Here is a 20,436-nt window from a genome sequence, read left to right on the forward strand (position 1 = left end):
GTTCCTTATTTTATACAATGACAAATAATGTGGTATTATAATGAGGTTTTTATCAATATTCATTGAGTATGTAAAACAACATAAAGAATATTTTCATCTTCCAGATATCGATTCTGAATCACAGCCTGCTCGAGACTCTGTGATTACATCTCCCTAATTGTGTTTAGGAGTGGCAGGCACACGCCCCTGTATCACACGCACCACTGACAAGTCCCAATTCCTCCGATACTATTGATTTTACGTTCATGGTTCAAGGACAAAAGCAATGAGTCTGACTGCCCTCATGATTAGTATCACCTCAATCTCATTTCATGTCCAAAGAAGGTCAATAAAACACAGAAACAGGCTAAGTATTTGCACGCAGTCATCTAAACATTGACTCGTATATCACCCGGACAATCAGATTTTATACAGCAATCAACTTTTTTATCATTTGAATGAGCAATGAGATTCATTTTTCATTTTCATTTCTCTCCTCCCCTCTCATAACTTGTTGTCCTTTACCCTAAACAGGCACCTAGCCTAATCAAAATCTTTTCCTATTTTGTAAACAAATACCTCAATCAATCTCTTTTCATCTATTTTTTTTGTACAAATTGAGCTCTTAGAGAACCATTTTGTGTCACTCAGGTTACTGTGTTTAACCTTTACCTTGCACTTGCCATTGACACAGATGTCGTGCGTCTTTGGTCCACACTTGGTGCCGTCCAGAACCTTGTCTGCCAGGAGATAGTAGGCACCGCTTCCCGACGGTCGACAGTACAACTTACAGGCATCCTTTAGACGAACTGCCACAAAAAAATACATATGTTAACATTTCCTCTGCAAGTCCCTACACAACCAAAACATTTTACTAAATGGAAGCCAACAAGAGTTTTCTGGAATACTGAGATCAACAAATCCAGATCAATGCAGTTCTACCATGTACAATGGTGGGTGAATGAGTGTAATCCAGACCCTTCCCTAACTCTTACTTACTTCCGGCATATTTGGGGACCCAGCGGACATTTGATGGAAGGCCCCGATGTTTGTGAGAATTATCATGGCTGGAGCATTGAATATCCCTGAAGTCTGGAGTGTCATCTCCGCACGGCTATAACACAACGAAAAATAAATAATAATCATTATGGCGACCTCTGACAGATGTTAACATGGTATTACATGACATCTACCAGATTGTATCTTGTATGAAACAACCTCTAAATAGATCTTATCTCATATGGCAGTACTAACCTTGTTATGACATGACCTTTAACATGACCTCTGACAGATCTTACCTTGGTAATACAGGACCTCTGACAGATCTTACCTTGGTATTACAGGACCTGTAGCGGACCCTCCTTCCTGTGCAGTATTTGCCTCCGTTGGCTGGGCTGTTGGGAAACAATATATTATGGGGTTTTATTCAGGTTTTAAAGAATAAACTACTCTTACTTCAATCAATTTGTTCAATTACAGTGACCTTCTCTATAATTAATTATATCTCCTATTGTCTTGTCTATGACAGTACAGGGATTCAAGTTACTTCAGTTTTATCACATCAACCCTGGAGAAATATTTACATTGGAAATATAATAGTGACCTACTCATACTAAGATATAATAGTGACCTACTTATACTAAGATATAACAGTGACCTACTTATACTAAGATATAATAGTGACCTATTTATACTTAGATATAATAGTGACCTACTTATACTAAGATATAATAGTGACCTACATTGTACTTATACTAAGATATAACAGTGACCTACTTATACTAAGATATAATAGCGACCTTCTTATACAAAGATATAATAGTGACCTACTTATACTAAGATATTAAAGTGACCTACTTATACTAAGATAAAATAGTGACCTACTTATACTAAGATATAATAGTGACCTACTTATACTAAGATATAACAGTGACCTACTTATACTAAGATATAATAGTGACCTACTTATACTTAGATATAATAGTGACCTACTTATACTAAGATATAAAAGCGACCTATACTAAGATATAATAGTGACCTACTTATACTTAGAAATAATAGTGACTTACTTATACTAAGATATAAAAGTGACCTACTTATACTAAGATATAAAAATGACCTACTTATACTAAGATGTAACAGTGACCTACTTATTCTTAGATATAATAGTGACCTACATTGTACTTATACTAAGATCTAAAAATGACCTACTTATACTAAGATCTAAAAATGACCTACTTATATTAAGATATAACAGTGACCTTCTTATTCTTAGATATAATAGTGAACTACTTATACTAAGATCTAAAAATGACCTACTTATACTAAAATATAACAGCGACCTACTTACATTTTGATGCTATAGGGACCTACTTATACTAAGATCTAAAAATGACCTACTTATATTAAGATATAACAGTGACCTTCTTATTCTTAGATATAATAGTGACCTACTGGTACTTAGAAATAATAGTGACTTACTTATACTAAGATATAACAGTGACCTACTTATACTAAGATATAACAGCGACCTACTTACACTGGGTTGTTACACTGTCGTATGCCTTTCTTGACACCGCCTGCACATGTCCTTGAGCATTCTCCATAGTCTTCCCAGCGGCCCCATCCTCCGTTGATCGACACCAGAGGGCGCTCTGCTCGGCATACACCATGTCTACACCACTATAACATATAATTATTTTATTGCCTTAATGGCTTTTGTTTAGTAAAAATTTGTTTAAAAAACGCATATCTATTTTCCGACTATTTTCAAAGCAATTTGATATGTAAATGTTACATAGGGGGGTCAGATCTCTGTTTCTTTTCACCTTTGAAAGATAACTATAAAACATAAATATATTATGATGACTAAATGAAGAACGAGACATTCAGTAGTGATGTATACATGAACTACATAGAAAAGATTTTGACGTGATTAAGATGATTTTACCGAGGAGAACGTAGATGTTATGAGGTGACTTGGTAGATAACTTGGTATTGAAGTCGACGGTGAATCGTATCCCCCCCAGTAAACCCTTGACCTCTCTATTGGTATTTCTTATTAAAACAATGTAAATCTCGCTAAATCATCAACAGTATTAAGTGATATAGGGGTGAGAAGACAAACAGATAGGAACCTAACACAACAATAGTTCTGTAGGTACAGATGATAACCCGGATAAGATAGGGACCAACAATGTATGGTATTTACACCCCGGAGACTTGACCAGTGTCCGCAGAGTCAACAGATCCTACAAGTGACCACAAGTTCTTCTTTCTCTACAAGTGACCAGAGGTCCTAAACTCATACAACGTTGAATCATCTTGGCCGAGGGATGTTCCATACCAAAATTTAAGGAGTAGTCTTTTTATACAATACCTAATTCTATATATCCAGGGATATGGTCTGTGCTAATTTAGGTCAAAATCCTTTCATTTGCAATAGAGTAGTAAGTCTTGAGATTCCTCCCTATTCCCCATTGTGGGCCAACTCCTCTGCCCGAAGTATGATCAAGCCATTCAAATGTACAAAATTAACTTCTCCCGACTCAGAGATGATTCAAGCTAAGTAGTTCGAAATCCCTTCACTTGTGCTTAAGGAGAAGTATTTCATACATTAACCCTTATTTCCCATTTTGAGATCTCCCCTCCTAAACAAATATAAAAGGTGTAAGACAAGTGATATACAGTGGAAAACATCTTATTTTTCCATTTCCACACCTGTAGTACATTTCTGCTGCATTTAAGCTTCATCCTCAATTAATACACAAATAGGGGTAATAACTACAGAAATAAAGAAAATAGTCATGCTGAGGAAAAAACGTCTCACTTTCACTGCTATTTCCAGTAGTTCAGCTGTATCTTGCCTGCTTTCTATGGAAATTTACCTGTATCTTGCCTACTTTCTATGGAAATTTACCTGTATCTTGCCTACTTTCTATGGAAATTTACTGTATCTTGCCATTTAGCTGTATCTTCCCTACTTACTATGGTAATTTAGCTGTATCTTGCCTACTTTCTATGGAAATTTACCTGTATCTTGCCATTTAGCTGTATCTTGCCATATACCTGTATCTTGCCTACTTACTATGGTAATTTAACTGTCATCTTCCCCTGTTATTCTGCATTATTTCAGCAGGATCCTCTATGCTTATTTATTGTATTTCAACTGTCTCCTCACTATCTATGGTATGTAAGCCGCATGCAGTATTATTGTAAATACAAGGTGAATGAAAGTGATGTGTAGGTGCTGAGGATGCAGTGGGGGTGGTCACTGTTATCAGTGGAAATGTCAGACCCTGATAGATGATAGTGCTACACATGTTAGCACCAGTGAATCTGTGTACACAGATAGCAGTCTGATAACCTGCTGTAATCTGTCGGCCTCCACAACCTCCACATACCTGTCACCAGCTACTTACTCTAACATTCCAGGTCGAAAACTTAAATCTCTTCATGAATATCATTGTTTTTCTTGTCAATTAAAACTTGTAAAATTCCCCTAGCCTTTTGGAATATCATGATTTGACTATAAAATCAGGGCAGCTGTCAATATCTCCCCAAGTCACGCCACATCACATCAATACACATCCCATTAATCAATCAAATGTAAATTAGAATAATAAATTCCACCTACAACCCTACAGATCATATAAACCAAAGTGTCACTGTCACATTTAATCTTCAACTTATCACTTACAACCACAAACTCATCCCTTTCTGTTCTCCAATATGTATCAAACACTCATCATACCATGATTGGTCCCTCGTATCAAACACTCATCATACCATGATTGGTCCCTCATACACGTCTCATTTCAATAGAACACCTTACATGCATCATGCCTGCACAAATAGTTGAGATTGATTGAAGAACTCCTAACATGTCTTGTGAAAGGTAATACAGAACTTCCCATGCCTTGTATCACCATGTTTCCGTATGGTTAAACACAGAAACCCTATCTGTCTCACTGCATTCAGATACACCAGCATTTGCTGTCCTAGACCCTAACCTTGCTTTGCTCTTAATAATTCTTTCCTTCACATTGTTTTTCTCTTAATACCGATCCCTTCCTCACTTTACTATTGCAGTAAATAAATACTATTCCTTCACCTTTCTTACAATCTAATGGTCTTCACCTTTCTTACAATCTAACGGTCTTCAACTTTCTTACAATCTAATGGTCTTCACCTTTCTAATACTCTACATACATATTCCTCCCTCTCCTTGCAATTGCTATAAACAAGATCCCTACTGAATTTTGTTTTTTACACTAGATCCCTGCCCCACCTTGCTTTTGCTCACAATAAAAGACCCTCCCTTGCCTTACTCTGGTTCTAAACAAGGACTCCTCCATCGTTTATTTTCACACTAAATAAATACCCCCATCTTACCTTGTTGTTCCCACAGGAAGTACCGTCTGCCCAGGGCATGTGTAGGGTTCTACAGCCCTTCCTCTTGTTCCTGCTGTCTGTGCACCACAGCCTCTTGCATTCTGTTTCAAGCTGAAGGAAACGGTATTTGAAATTGTAGATTAACAATGACTGATATATTTGTACATAATGCTCAAAATGAGGATATTTTCATGGTATTCAACACATTTTAACAGCATTTCAATGTCACTCATTTTATCGATGCAACATTGAAGTTGGTGTAGACACCTTGTTCATTCTTAACTTATTGAAGACACTTTACTCACCTTATCATAGGGACATTTTTTGTAGCCACGCCCAAACATGAGTTCACACTGTGTGTTTATATCGTACATCTGGCCCGGAGTATTAGCCTGGACACGGGATAAAGGGAAGCGACTCCGCCTGCGAGGTCTGTCCAGCAGACACTCGGTGGAACCTGCACTGCACAATCAAAAGAGCATGTTGTTAGGCAACTGTGTGTGGACATTTGGTTTGGACACTCTGTTTGGACATTGGTTTGGACATTTGGTTTGGACACTCTGTTTGGACATTGGCTTGGACATTTGGTTTGGACATTCTGTTTGGACATTGGCTTGGACATTTCGTTTGGACAATCTGTTTGGACATTGGTTTGGACATTTGGTTTGGACACTCTGTTTGGACATTGGCTTGGACATCTTTTGGGGACATTTCATTCCAACATTTTTAAAAATAACATAAATTTTATTTGACTTGTGTCAAACAACCCCATCTTAAAAACTATAATGTCACATCTTTCTGTCCCAAATATGAATCATTGTAATAATTCAAAAGTCATTTTACATTATTGTGTTGACAGAGATGACCAAAATATTGTAACTTGTATATATTCACGGGAGTGATATGCTGTATCTGGCTATGGCAGCAACATTGTGATATGGTACTTACTCAATAAAGCGTGTAAGCAGGACAGCACTGCACCGAGACCACGACCACGCACTCGTGTTGTGATCAAGGGTTGGGGACATCACATGATCTGTTTTGTCCTTCAGGTAGTCTTTGCATTTTGAATTATCATCATGAGGTAAATTAAATCTGTGAAGAAAAAAACAAAGATGGATACATTTGCTGTGATATGTTAAGGCTACGATATTCTACTCTCACCAGTCTGATGATTCTACCGATGTTCTGATGTTCAATCTAATTGGTAAAAAGATCTGTAATCTAACATGTCGGGAACTGTTTAAACTTATTTTGAACATAACCTTTGATAATTTTGGACATCATAATAGACACCTTTTTCTTCTTTAAAAATTATGAGTCAGCTCCTTAAATGACAAAGTTATCATTAATGAGATATAATAGAAACTTGATTACTGGTGACAATATTAAAGTACGGGTCATACTGTACAAAGGTTCTGTTTCCGTCAAACAAATTTTCTTTAGAGCAAATCTGTCATGTTGTTGGACACATAAACTAAATAATACTGACTTCAATCATTTCAAAGGTCATCTAAATTGGAAATATCAGCATGTATTGTGTTTTAATTGCGATTTAATCCGTCTTTAAATGTTTCATTGTATTAAATCTCTTTAGAAATTTAATATTGAACCTTTTTCAATACTGATCGCATTCCTGGACGGTTACCCACATTGTGTTGGTCGGAGTCCTATGAGGATGGATTCGGGGTGACATAATGGGTGGTATCGTAGAACAGGAGAGGGAGGAGCCGTGGCGGGGACTAGTGGCAGTGTGTGCGGACTCTACCCCCCTGGGGAAGTCAACATCCACATACACACCTGTATTGGTAAGGTAAACAGCGGGGCCGGGGACAAAGGGGAGGCGCTGATCTTTACAGGTGTAAGGTAAACACATGGGTGGTGGACAATGGACGCTGGTCTAGTAGTACTTGGAATATGTCCTCAGGTGAACCAATGGAGGCCAGGTAGTGATGACAATAATACCTTTATATCTCTGATTCAATTAATCAGTATCTTCACATTCCTGGACACCGATGTACTATTTGTTAGCTTCAAACAGTTTTCTAAAAAACTTCATTCATTGAATGATTTTTATGTAATTTCTTTTATCATCGCATTACCAGTAAAAGGAATCTTATCAATTTCAACTTATTTTTTTGAAAAACAGGAATTTCTGTAAATCCAGTGCTATTTTAGTATATTAGGAACTATGTTTTATCCTCTACCACAGGTAGATATTACCACATTGGAGTCGGGTGTGTGGCCGATGTAAAGATAAGGAACAGCCCAATGATGATACCTGTGTTAGCAGTCCTGTAATGAATCACCAAACAGGAATTCGGCTTAACCTCCTGAGGTGACAGAGATAACCAGATACTGGACAGAAAGGAATCTGGTCACTAGCACATATAACTGTCCTGACCTCTCCCTTAGTGCTGACAGTGCCCCTCCTGAGCCCCAGTGTTAGCAGTACCCCTCTGACTCCCATCCACCACCCTCAACCCCACACACAGTACTGGTGATTGATACTACTGATGCCCCCTCCAATCTTAGTGCTGACAGTGCCCCTCCTGAACCCCAGTGTTAGCAGTACCCATCTGACTCCCATCCAATACCCTCAACCCCACACACAGTACTGGTGATTGATACTACTGATGCCGCTCCCATCTTAGTGCTGACAGTGCCCCTCCTGACCCCCAGTGTTAGCAGGACCCCTCTGACTCCCATCCACTACCCTCAACCCCACACACAGTACTGGTAATTGATGCCACTGATGCCCCTCCCATCTTAGTGCTGACAGTGCCCCTCCTGAGCCCCAGTGTTAGCAGTACCCATCTGACTCCCGTCCAATACCCTCAACCCCACACACAGTACTGGTAATTGATGCCACTGATGCCCCTCCCATCTTAGTGCTGACAGTTCCCCTCCTGAACCCCAGTGTTAGCAGTACCCCTCTGACTTCCATCCACCACCCTCAACCCCACACACAGTACCGGTGATTGATACTACTGATGCCCCCTCCAATCTTAGTGCTGACAGTGCCCACCCTGAACCCCAGTGTTAGCAGTACCCATCTGACTCCCATCCAATACCCTCAACCCCACACACAGTACTGGTAATTGATGCCACTGATGCCCCTCCCATCTTAGTGCTGACAGTGCCCCTCCTGAACCCCAGTGTTAGCAGTACCCATCTGACTTCCATCCAATACCCTCAACCCCACACACAGTACTGGTAATTGATGCCACTGATGCCCCTCCCATCTTAGTGCTGACAGAGTACCTGATGCCCCGTTCCCCTAGTGTGGCACACATTGCATGGGATCATACTGCCTCATCTATCTCTATAATAACCACTTAAGCCAAATAGTACAAGACCAATGGTCAAATTTAAACGCTGGTCAAACGCCAAGCGTCAAAGGACAACGATCTACAAACATCATGTATGAAATGTAGACTCCCTAGTTTGTCTGACCTTATAAAAGACAACCGGTGCAATCTAGAGTGTTTATGGACTGGATGTCTAACACTTGATAAAGTCTGTGTATCCTAATATTGTTGATGTGCACCACAACTAGTACTGAATAAGAAGTGTACGTTTACACATGTGCAATAATGCTGTCATTGTTCCAAAGATGTTGTCATGGTAACTATTAGGGAAAAAAGGTCGCAAGCTTCAAATGACAACGTTGTTGTTGGTACAGATAGGTGGTACACACTTTCTACTTCTACTTACACATGTCCAAGTTCATGAGCAATTGTATAGGATGCACTGATACCATTGTCTTCTATAATGGAACAGCTTCGTAATGGATCACAAACGGTTCCTAACTCTGCTAAACCTGAAACAAAATAATAACATTGTATAGCTTCTATGACTCATACTTCAGGAACACGGGTAAAAAAAAAACAGAATTTGATGTTAACTGACTCAGATACATATATTATTAATGATATACAATGTCATTTGGCTTCAGAAATGTGGTTATGTAAACTTTACGAATGGTAAGTGACAAAGCCATAGTCGAACATGGGAAAATCACAGGTAGCAGTAGAATTTATACAGGAATTCATTTGAAAATTAAAAATATTGAATATTTTCGGATGTCTCCTGCAGTAACCAGTGGAAGTGTTCGGCGTTGACCTTGACCAAGGTTACGATATGACCTAGAAGGAATCATCTGTATCATATAATACTTTTGGCCTACTACAGCGGTCAGTTTACGTGTCATAACCTCCAGAATACAATAGCAGCCATTTATAAGGAATGTCACGTCACTGGTCGGTATATATAAAATAATAACAACAAATCTTCAACATATAGTCTGAATTAGCAATGGAACAATTTTTCATTTAATTTCACATTATGCAACATTTCTCATGACGAACACTTACATTGTTGGCCTTTTGAAAAATCAACATATGATTATATTTAGGATGTCAAACAGGTTAAACACACTGTGGAGCACACAAGGCTTTGAAGGACATGTTTAGGGACTGGACGCCAATGACCATCGTAGGGTCCAGTTACCCGAGTCAACAACTGCTGAGCCATTGAGGTGTTAAGAGAGACTGGAAACTGTTGATATAGTAAACATGCTTCTGTGTTACGAGGTATCCAATGTGCCACGCTCCGGCTGTGTGTTGCTGTAACTTCTACCCCCTGTACCCGAGACAGAATCTGATTAACTCCTCCGCGCCCTACTATACTCCTGACCTATACACAGAGGACAGCTACCTCTAACTTACAACATCCAATATATCCCAGGTTCAATTCACTGATCATCGTCCATGTAGTCTTTACAGTACTGTAATCTAAGGCAGTTCATTTTCTATCACAAGCCTTCCTCAGGAACCTCTGTATCCTAACTGTTCCTCTGTACCCCTTTAATAAACCCTACCCTGTACCCTCTGTACATACCCCCAACCTTGTACTGTCTCAGTCAACCTGAATCTCCGTACCCCGTTACTACCCTCCTAATGCTGTATATAAATAGAGAAGGGAGAAAGGAAATAAGAAATAAAAGCTTCAGAAGGGACAGACAGACATAAAAGTTGAAACTATTGTATATAATACACTGGTGAGAATTCATATCTGGAGTCTCTTAGACATCACTACAACAGCTAGAATATATCATATAAAAAAGTACAAAGATTCTGTACAGCTACAGTATTGCCAGTGTTGGAGGGACGTGGAGGAGGAAAGCTGTACCATCTTGTAACACAGATGTTTAACCAAGTAGTCCAGGTAAACAAACGCCTATAAACACTTCATCCATCAAAGTATCAAGTACGTCATCTTAAGTCAGAAGTCTCGTAACAGCACACAGACCCTCAGTGCAATAGGACAAGTACGGTTATCTTGTTCCGTAATGTAGATGATATCATCATTTTAGCGTCACCTTCGGCCTTCGGATAACTACGCTGTGACCAGACACTTATTTGCATTGTGACATATGGAGTATGGAAACTGCCAAGAAATTCTTGAAACCTATAGTTCATACCCAGAAAAGTCCTATGGATTGACTGATGACTTTAAAACTCAATCATTATTTTTTATAATTGGTTTAAAAATTTTGAAGATCAACATTAGAGACCTAAGAAAATATTGGATTCATTCAAAAATGTCAATTTTAGTTTTGCATTCATATTTAACATCAGGAACTGCAATAACAAGGAAGAAAAATAAATGTTTTAACTCTCTCATTGTAGATGACCTTTGCCTTCAACACTTGACCTTTGACTCGAACACTTGACCCTGGATGCTTTTTATCAATAATCTGTCAGGTTTACTTTTGACATTCATAGGATATGAAAACCATTGGGACCGACAGAAGAATGGGCCAGCGTTTTTACATGTTCTGTACTTGAATGTTTTTTTGTTTTTCTGGACATTGCTACAGAAAGGCTGGACATATGATGACCATACAGTGACTTTGTAGGGTATCAAGTTACAGGTCACCTGGTCAACCATCTGATGGTCAACTGGTGTAGTAATGTTCAGCTGCCAACAGTGAAAGTTGCCATTGTTAAATATGAAGAGAACTTCAGTTGTTCTGTGTCCTGTACGGAACTCCGGACCCTCAAAGGGGAGTATTGGGGGGTTTGGAAAATATGGTTTATTACCATCTCAATCAACATTAACATGGCTCTACAAATAAAGCCAGGAAACCTCAGACATCAAACAGACAGAGTGCAGCACACATCCAATTCTCCCCAGTCTACTGTATTCATAGGCATCAAATAAAAAAACATGGGTTGGCAGTAAGTTTAAAACTGGTGTCATCTTGTTCAGATATCTTTTACCAATAAAATGTGATTATTTTAAGAAGAATAAGTAATTTTAGGCACCACACATTGCTTTTGATGATAAAATCCTACAGCAATTTATCACTTTAAAGTGGGGAATAACTGTTTTAATGTAAGTCTTTCTAACGGAGAGGTGTCTATGTACTCGCTCTGGACTGAGAAGTAGAGCTGATGGTAGATAGGGTCCGCTCAAGGTCAAAGGTCAAGTGTGAATGTCAAGTTTGGATTAGATAGTGCTACATGCTGTTTGTCTGGGTTGTAACTACACCGAGTTTATAAAGAAAATCCCCAGACCTAGAGAGACATTCGCCCAAAGAAACACAAAGATTACCTATTTAACATGAATTGTTTTATGGGGGGTTTTCAGACACATATTAAAGACGTTACGTCAGCAAACCTATCAGGTAAGTACAGTTCAGAACTTCACCTATCCATACCTACATGACTGACAACCCTAATACAAGTCAACACTACACAGAACAATGGAACAGAAAACAAAGAATTTCTCTATGAACTATGTAGGATACAGATATAAACACAGACAGGTTACAGCCAGACCTGGCGTGGGAGATCTAACCCTCTTGAGAGACCACTTGTTAGTGAAAGACAGCAATCCATGTCCCTCAACTCTATACTGCTCTGTACCAGCCGTCAGGAGACAATAAGTGGTTTCTGAAGTCTATGATGCTTTCAACTGAACTTTGCTATTGTATAACAAAGTTTCTGTCTAAAGGGACCACCTTTTTCTATCAGATTTTTCTCTCATGGTAGGTGGTCTACTAAAAGTTTGGTACGGTATATTAGAGCCTGTCTACAGAGACCACTTTTGATCACCTATCATGGTAGGTGGTCTACTAAAAGTTTGGTACGGTATATTAGAGCCTGTCTACAGAGACCACTTTTGATCACCCCTCATGGTAGGTGGTCTACTAGAAGTTGGGTACAGTATATTATAGCTTGTCCACAGAGACCACTTTTGATCACCCCTCATGGTAGGTGGTCTACTAGAAGTTAGGTACAGTATATTATCAGAGTCTGTCTACAGAGACCACTGTTGATCACCCCTCATGGTAGATGGTCTACTAGAAGTTGGGTACAGTTTATTAGAGCCTGTCCACAGAGACCACTTTTGATCACCCCTCATGGTAGGTGGTCTACTAGAAGTTGGGTACAGTATATCATCAGAGCCTGTCCACAGAGACCACTTTTGATCACCCCTCATGGTAGTTGGTATACTAGAAGTTGGGTACAGTATATTATCAGAGCCTGTCTACAGAGACCACTTTTGATCACCTATCACGGTAGGTGGTCTACTAGAAGTTGGGTACAGTATATTATAGCTTGTCCACAGAGACCACTTTTGATCACCCCTCATGGTAGTTGGTATACTAGAAGTTGGGTACAGTATATTATCAGAGCCTGTCTACAGAGACCACTTTTGATCACCTCTCATGGTAGGTGGTCTACTAGAAGTTGGGTACAGTTTATTAGAGCCTGTCCACAGAGACCACTTATGATCACCCCTCATGGTAGGTGGTCTACTAGAAGTTTGGTACAGTATATTAGAGCCTGTCTACAGAGACCACTTTTGATCACCTATCACGGTAGGTGGTCTACTAGAAGTTGGGTACAGTATATTATCAGAGCCTGTCTACAGAGACCACTTTTGATCACCTATCATGGTAGGTGGTCTACTAGAAGTTGGGTACAGTTTATTATCAGAGTCTGTCTACAAAGACCACTTTTGATCACCCCTCATGGTAGGTGGTCTACTAGAAGTTTGGTACAGTATATTAGAGCCTGTCTACAGAGACCACTTTTGATCACCCCTCATGGTAGGTGGTCTACTAGAAGTTGGGTACAGTATATTATCAGAGCCTGTCTACAGAGACCACTTTTGATCACCTATCATGGTAGGTGGTCTACTAGAAGTTGGGTACAGTATATCATCAGAGCCTGTCCACAGAGACCACTTTTGATCACCTATCATGGTAGGTGGTCTACTAGAAGTTGGGTACAGTATATCATCAGAGCCTGCCTAAATGGACCGCTTTTTCTATCAGTGCAAGATTATACTCCTAGAGATGAGGTCTCCCATGACATGATCTACTGTGGTTGTTAGCTGAGAATACAGGTTACTGTAACTAAAATATATCCCTCAAGGGAGGTAGCTTCCCAAGATCCCCTTGGTCCATCAAATCTGCGATTGTCTTACCAAACATTCTACAGTTGAAAAGGTCAGGACTTACAGGTTTAGAATAAAAACCAATGTCTGGTCATAATACATAAACAGTCAAGGATTCTACAATTTCAGAAACCTCAGATAACAAATTCTGATAAAAACAATAATTAACAAAGTGACCTGCAAATGTTTGCCAGGATATTAATTGGTAATCCAATGTACATGTATTAACATAAGTATTAACAGTCTACGATATTACACCATTATCTCCTGAAGACATCGGACATATTGATATACTGGTCACCGGGGGTTACGTCTGGTCACTGGGGGTTACGTCTGGTCACTGGGGGTTACATCTGTATAAAGTACAGGGGATTCCCGCTGGACCGTGTTCAACGACCTGACAACATCAGACTGCACAGGAATCTTACTGTTTTATTGTGTTGAAAAAACATGGATCAAAGAGGAATTACTGAAACAAGACAGCAATCTAGACTCCTGTATGTAGTCGTCAGGTTTGTTATAAAATTTCAAGGGAGGTATTTTCCCGATGCAAACACATGTTATGCTGATCTGGAAGATCTATTTTGAGAAATCTGTATCAAGAAATGATAATAAATATCTAACTCTACTTACCTAAAGTATCACATTTTTGAGGGGATCTACAGATATCCTGTCTGAAAATAAACAGAGAAAATCCCGTTAGTTGTGCCGCCGTACACGATAGCATCACATGGCCAACATGAATGGAGGCTACGGTGCTGGCTCGTAGTTATCATCAAACCTACACGATTCTATACCAATGGGCAAAACCAGACAAACCATAGATATTTCCAATGATCAAAAAGGCGATAATGATGAAATTCAAAATCATGCAAATTATGTCTTAACACTTAAGATATTAGTCTGTGTATTACGGTTGATTTGTAGATAAGACAAATTATAATCAGACAAACCATGGTTAAAAGATTCTTAAAGATAACAAACATGTATGTATTACATGATGTTCAGAGAGATTCCCTATACAATTAAATTAATACTATTCTACAGGTTAGTGTAAAGCAGGAATGAATGAAGTGATGAGAATGAAGCAAGGTATGATGAGGCCAATGAGGTGAGGGGTGTGGTGATTATGACGTGGAGAGGGGGGGGGGGGGGGGGGGGGGGGGGGGGGGGGGGGGGGGGGGGGGGGGCAGGATGACACAAGGAAGATGAGATAACTGCAAAAGAAGACAGTTAAGTAACATGTGATTTTTTCTGTGACTGTTATGCGGAATTTCTTTGAGTGACTGCTTATATTGTGACTTGGGAGTTAATACTCATCACTTTATAGTCAGACCAGGCCCTCAGAGACGTGGTCGTTTGTTAAGATTTACACCCGATTGTCTTCAGATTTGTGTACATTTTTGCCATGAATTGGTCAGTAGCTCATTCAAGGGGTAAATAAAAACTTCATCAGGACCAGGTGTGTTGTTAGTGGACTGGTCAGTGGTTGGTAGAGTGTTTATCAGGTTGACCTTGGGGTGACCTTATTGCACTAGCTCTTCACAGTACCCTAAACATAGCCCTTCACAGTAACCTAAACATAGCCCTTCACAGTACCCTAAACATAGCCCTTCACAGTACCCTAAACATAGCCCTTCACAGTACCCTAAACATAGCCCTTCACAGTACCCTAAACATAGCCCTTCACAGTACCCTAAACATAGCCCTTCACAGTACCCTAAACATAGCCCTTCACAGTACCCTAAACATAGCCCTTCACAGTACCCTAAACATAGCCCTTCACAGTACCCTAAACATAGCCCTTCACAGTACCCTAAACATAGCCCTTCACAGTACCCTAAACATAGCCCTTCACAGTACCCTAAACATAGCCCTTCACAGTACCCTAAACAATAACAAACTGTATGTTCTTCCTCAGAAATAATACCTCATTCACTGTAGTATGGCTTCAGGAGATTGCTCACCCAAGTAGCGACCACTCTCTGTTTCTGTAACAATCTTGAACCTTTTATAGTTAAATAAGTGTATAAAAGCTTGATGAACTCATTTTGCTTGTACTTCATCGCATGATACAGTTTCTAGGCTAACTCACAAGTCAACATTGCATTGTTTTTTGTCGTAAGAATAGCTCTTCAGAGCTCATGTTTTATGTTACAAGATACCAGAAAGAAACTTTGTATACGTGTATCTTGTTGCAATATACTAGGTGTGTTCAACATAAATGAGGCAGATTTGTGCCAACATGATGAAACTACAACCTTGGTGACTCTGAACCAATCACAAAACATTGGTGACTCTGAACCAATCACAAAACATTGGTGACTCTGAACCAATCAAACCAATCAAATTTGGACACTGAACCAATTAAAAAGAAACACTGGTGACTCTGAACCAATAAGACAACCATCCAATCATTCAATCTCAAAGACTGTGAACTGATGACAGATGGACTAACACATGTATCATGTTTTTTTGCTACTGAGACTTGAGAAGAAGTCGAGTGATAGTTATGCCCTATCACACTCTCCATTGTCACAGAAAGGTGTCAGCTAGTACGCCTCCCAAAAATTCAATACACAAACTTGGAATTGAATACCAGACCAAAGAGTTGCCCGACATAAATCTCGTAACTTGTCTGTGACACAATATTACCATTTGAAAAACACCAGGGTGTAACAACAACACAGGCAATGAAAGACATCGTACATTGATGCTATCTTTGTGAATGAAAAGATTACCTTCCACTTAGATCCCATCTTTCCCATTCACTCACAAAGCAGCGACAAAATTTGAATACAAAATTCAGAAAAGTCAAGATATCTGAATGTTGAATAATATTTGCTGATGTGAAAATTGGACAGATAGGAACTATTAACATTACCACATATGACACGGATAGTAGGGTTACCTAGTGTACTGTCACACTAGTGAATAGTGCTGCTCTCCCATTAAAGTCAAACTGACCTTTCTAACTACGCTGTCCTGATCAAACGATTCACTACAGGACAATACCATGTAGCCCGAGAATCCTGTTCAGACGATTAACTTATTTATAACCTCAAGTTATCAACCCGAACATTCTATGAATGAAATAAGAATTAGAGTACATTTTTATGACTCATTTTTTTCACTGTATGTATATGTGTTACCTTAAATACAGATTTAAGATAAAACCACGCTCAAAGCATTGAGAAGAATCAGACTCAAAGAATACACTGATCAGGTATTACCCACTGAAAAAACGTATCTGTGAGTTATCAGTTATACATCCCACTAGACAGGGCATTGGCGTGTCAACGGTGAGGGCCGCTCCGACATTACACCAATGACAGGTATTGGTACGGCAACACGACAGGTACACGTTACCTATCAATAGGTCTATCACTACTACCTACAGAGCCAATACAAGGTCTGATTACAGCACACCCAATCAAACAACTATCACATCGATGATAAGGCTCAAACACGTGGCTTACAACGATTTACTATCATTGTCATCAAATGGGAGAAAGATTGTGTTGATTTTTTTTAATCTGATAAAAAGGAGTAAAGTTTCTGTTTTTTTGATTTTTGACTTTCTTTTACGGTAGATACAGGATAATGGATATTATGAAGCCTTGTAGATAATGTGTACGTTACTATCTGATGGCTACGGATACTGTATCGGATATCTAGATCTTGGTTCACTAACGTTTGAGTATGATAAATAACACATCTTCTACAAAATCCTTTCTGTTTCATAAGGTATACAAGATAACGAATCCTAAAGAATACGTAAGTATATAAATGAGATTTTCAATCATAAATAGAAAAGGAAAAAATAAGAACCCTTTCCTCCGAGAATTAACAAATTATAATGTTCTATTTTACACCTTTTGAAGCATGTGTTCTTCAGCTGAAGCTGGCTTTTTTCATCCCTTTTTGAATCATGTTTTATTGAGCTGAAGATTTTTTTTCTAGTATCAGTGATCCTCTGCACCTAAATACAGCATTTCAACAGATGCTCCATATTATTTTCTACAAATCCTTGAACCTTTAAATAAATCCATCTAAAACAAGTGAGAATTTGCCGATCTACAGCCAACACTACTGTTATCCCTACATGAAACAGTGGAAATCAGCGGCTCATCGCCAGTGTTTCTACTTTAATGTGCAGCAAGCCATGGACACCCTACCCCTTCCCTGCTCCCGTACACTTGGAACTCATAACAATGATAATAAATTCTGGGAGAAAAAAACTCCACCAAAGAGAGATGAGAAAATGTATAGTTGAGAATCCTGTTGGTATCATGTGCTGACATCGACTGAACACATACAGACTTTTCTGTTAGACCAAAGGCCGTTCAGCTAATGTTTTAACATACTGCACTGCCAACAAAAAGATTTCACAATGCACCATGGAAAATTTTGACAATCTCCAGTTTCTCTCATCTTTTTCATCTCTATCTTTGAAAATATAAGTAATTTCAGGGAGCGTTCATGGTACAGACAAACGGCAAGCATGACCGAACATGAGACCAAACCAAGGAAAGTGCCCTTAATCAACAGGTATCCATCATTTTTATCAAAGCACTTTCACTTGCATTCTGAACTTGAACTGAAAATACAGCTCTTCAAGTACCAATTTATCAAGTAACTTGGCAGGAGTTGCAGACGTCACACCCACTGCAATCACTGCATGCTAAATGGAACTGCCAGAAAGGTCCTGAGGAGGCAATGAAAGGCTGTTCTGGGAGAATTCTTATATACCAAGACATGGGAGCAGTCTTTTACTGACGACAGACCTCTGATCATGTCCAATGTCCCAGGTATGGCATTCTGAACATCATAAAATGTGTTGAGCATGGAGTTAAGAGCTTCAACGTTAACCAATGTGTTCAATTTTATTATAGAAATTAGTGTTGACAATTGGTTACCGCTTGCCTACTGAATGACCTCATAAAAAGTAATCTGAACACTAAATTAAGTTATTAGAGACTTTGACATAAGTTAAGGATAATTCACTAATTGGTTTCTACAGAAAGAGAAAGTTATCTAGACATAAAAGGTCAATGTTACTTTGAGATTCAGAGCAAGGTTATCAGTTATAAAACCTCAAAGGTCAGGTTCCTGATAAAGAACATGTCCTGGATGATGAAAAGCTTTGTTATAAAATAAAAGGTCACCTTAATATGTAGTATCTCATCAAATATGGTCGTTTATCATTGAATCTGCAGGGGAGATAACTTAGATTATTCTCATGTGAACGAGTGAATAGAGATGAAAAGGGATTCTACCTAGATACTCCACCATTATATAGGTGAACAAAAAAAGATGTCCAAAGGGAAAAATATCCATTTGTTTCTTTATAAGTAACTGAAATGCACTAAGAGAATTGCTTCTGTAAGAATCAAGTGATTCATAAGCACAATTTTTATATCTTTTATAATACATTTATCTCCCCCTCCAAGTACAAACCACACAAAATCCACTTCATCAACTCCTATAGGAAGTAGGTTTTTTGAGCTATAAACATCAATCAGACTGTGATATCTTATAAGTGAGGTCAGGCAAGGTCAGATCACCGGGACAGAGGAAGGTCGGAATGCCCGGCAGGACTCTGGCAGGTCCCCTCTTCCCAATTCAACTCCCTATCTCTCTATAATTACCACACGCCCATACCTGTCAATAGGTGATGTACCCACACAAAAACACAGGTCAATATACCCAGGGTTATTGTCCCCACCCAGGAGCTCCCAATCCCCAGTTATCTGCCCCTGACCAGTGTGGTTATCTGGGGCTCTGGCTCCTGGGGTGTGATGGGACATGGAATTCTGACATCCTGCTACAGCCAACAGCCACAAACAACTGTTGAAGTATTACTCAAGTACCCTACAATATCTGGAGGAGGAAATCTCATCAACATGACCATTTACTACAATGCCTGCCAGCACTTCTGTTTTAAGCGACTTACATTGGCAGGAACCGAAGACCCAGTGTTGACACTACTGGATTCCTGGGGACAATCACCATTTGATTGTTGTGCTATATGCTGTGAGCCTGGAGAAATACCAAGGGCATGGAATCCTGAGACCAATGACCTGGAAGGTGTGAGGCAATGGAGGAGTGGACCAACCACCGGCCTTAAATCTGTCAGGACCCACCGCTGGCTATCCTCATCATAACAGAGGATTTGTTTTTCCTCTTCCATGTCTACATATCATAATAAAAACAGCATGTTTTTCTCCCCCTCATGTAATGTAAGGCAATGACTATTGGGCCAGTCACCCAAACACTTTGACCTGGGTCCCAAAAACCTTAACCTGAACCTTATATATATATATATAGTTTCAGATAAACACCAAAGTAAGGGTGACAATTTTCTAAAGAGACAGTATAGAGATTGAAGGTCATATTACAAGGTTACCGCGAGCGGTATATAATACGCCCGTCACACATTGAATGAGCAGTTGTTTGTATGATTGAAATATATGAAGTATTTGTGAGTAATTGATATTAAAAGAGAAATCATTCAACATAACTGGTAGATCAATGAGTGCAATACAACATCATGGAACGCATGCATCGCATTAATGAAACCAAGGG

General features: G+C 39.2%; 1 protein-coding gene across 1 annotated transcript in view; it reads right to left on the minus strand.

Annotated features, from left to right (window-relative positions):
* The window catches only part of LOC110452647 (A disintegrin and metalloproteinase with thrombospondin motifs 9-like), a 177,184-nt gene that overhangs the window by 37,941 nt on the left and 118,807 nt on the right, over positions 1-20,436 (minus strand). Inside the window, exons 7-15 of the mRNA XM_021501288.1 lie at positions 14,482-14,522; positions 9,091-9,196; positions 6,322-6,468; positions 5,679-5,835; positions 5,374-5,484; positions 2,519-2,661; positions 1,310-1,373; positions 979-1,093; positions 652-788 (exon numbers count right to left, since the gene is read on the minus strand). Of these exons, the coding sequence (XP_021356963.1) occupies positions 652-788; positions 979-1,093; positions 1,310-1,373; positions 2,519-2,661; positions 5,374-5,484; positions 5,679-5,835; positions 6,322-6,468; positions 9,091-9,196; positions 14,482-14,522 (1,021 nt within the window). The remainder of the gene's footprint in view (positions 1-651; positions 789-978; positions 1,094-1,309; positions 1,374-2,518; positions 2,662-5,373; positions 5,485-5,678; positions 5,836-6,321; positions 6,469-9,090; positions 9,197-14,481; positions 14,523-20,436) is intronic.

This window comes from Mizuhopecten yessoensis, unplaced genomic scaffold, assembly GCF_002113885.1.
Source record: "Mizuhopecten yessoensis strain PY_sf001 unplaced genomic scaffold, ASM211388v2 scaffold6779, whole genome shotgun sequence".
In the NCBI taxonomy this organism is placed as follows: domain Eukaryota; kingdom Metazoa; phylum Mollusca; class Bivalvia; order Pectinida; family Pectinidae; genus Mizuhopecten; species Mizuhopecten yessoensis.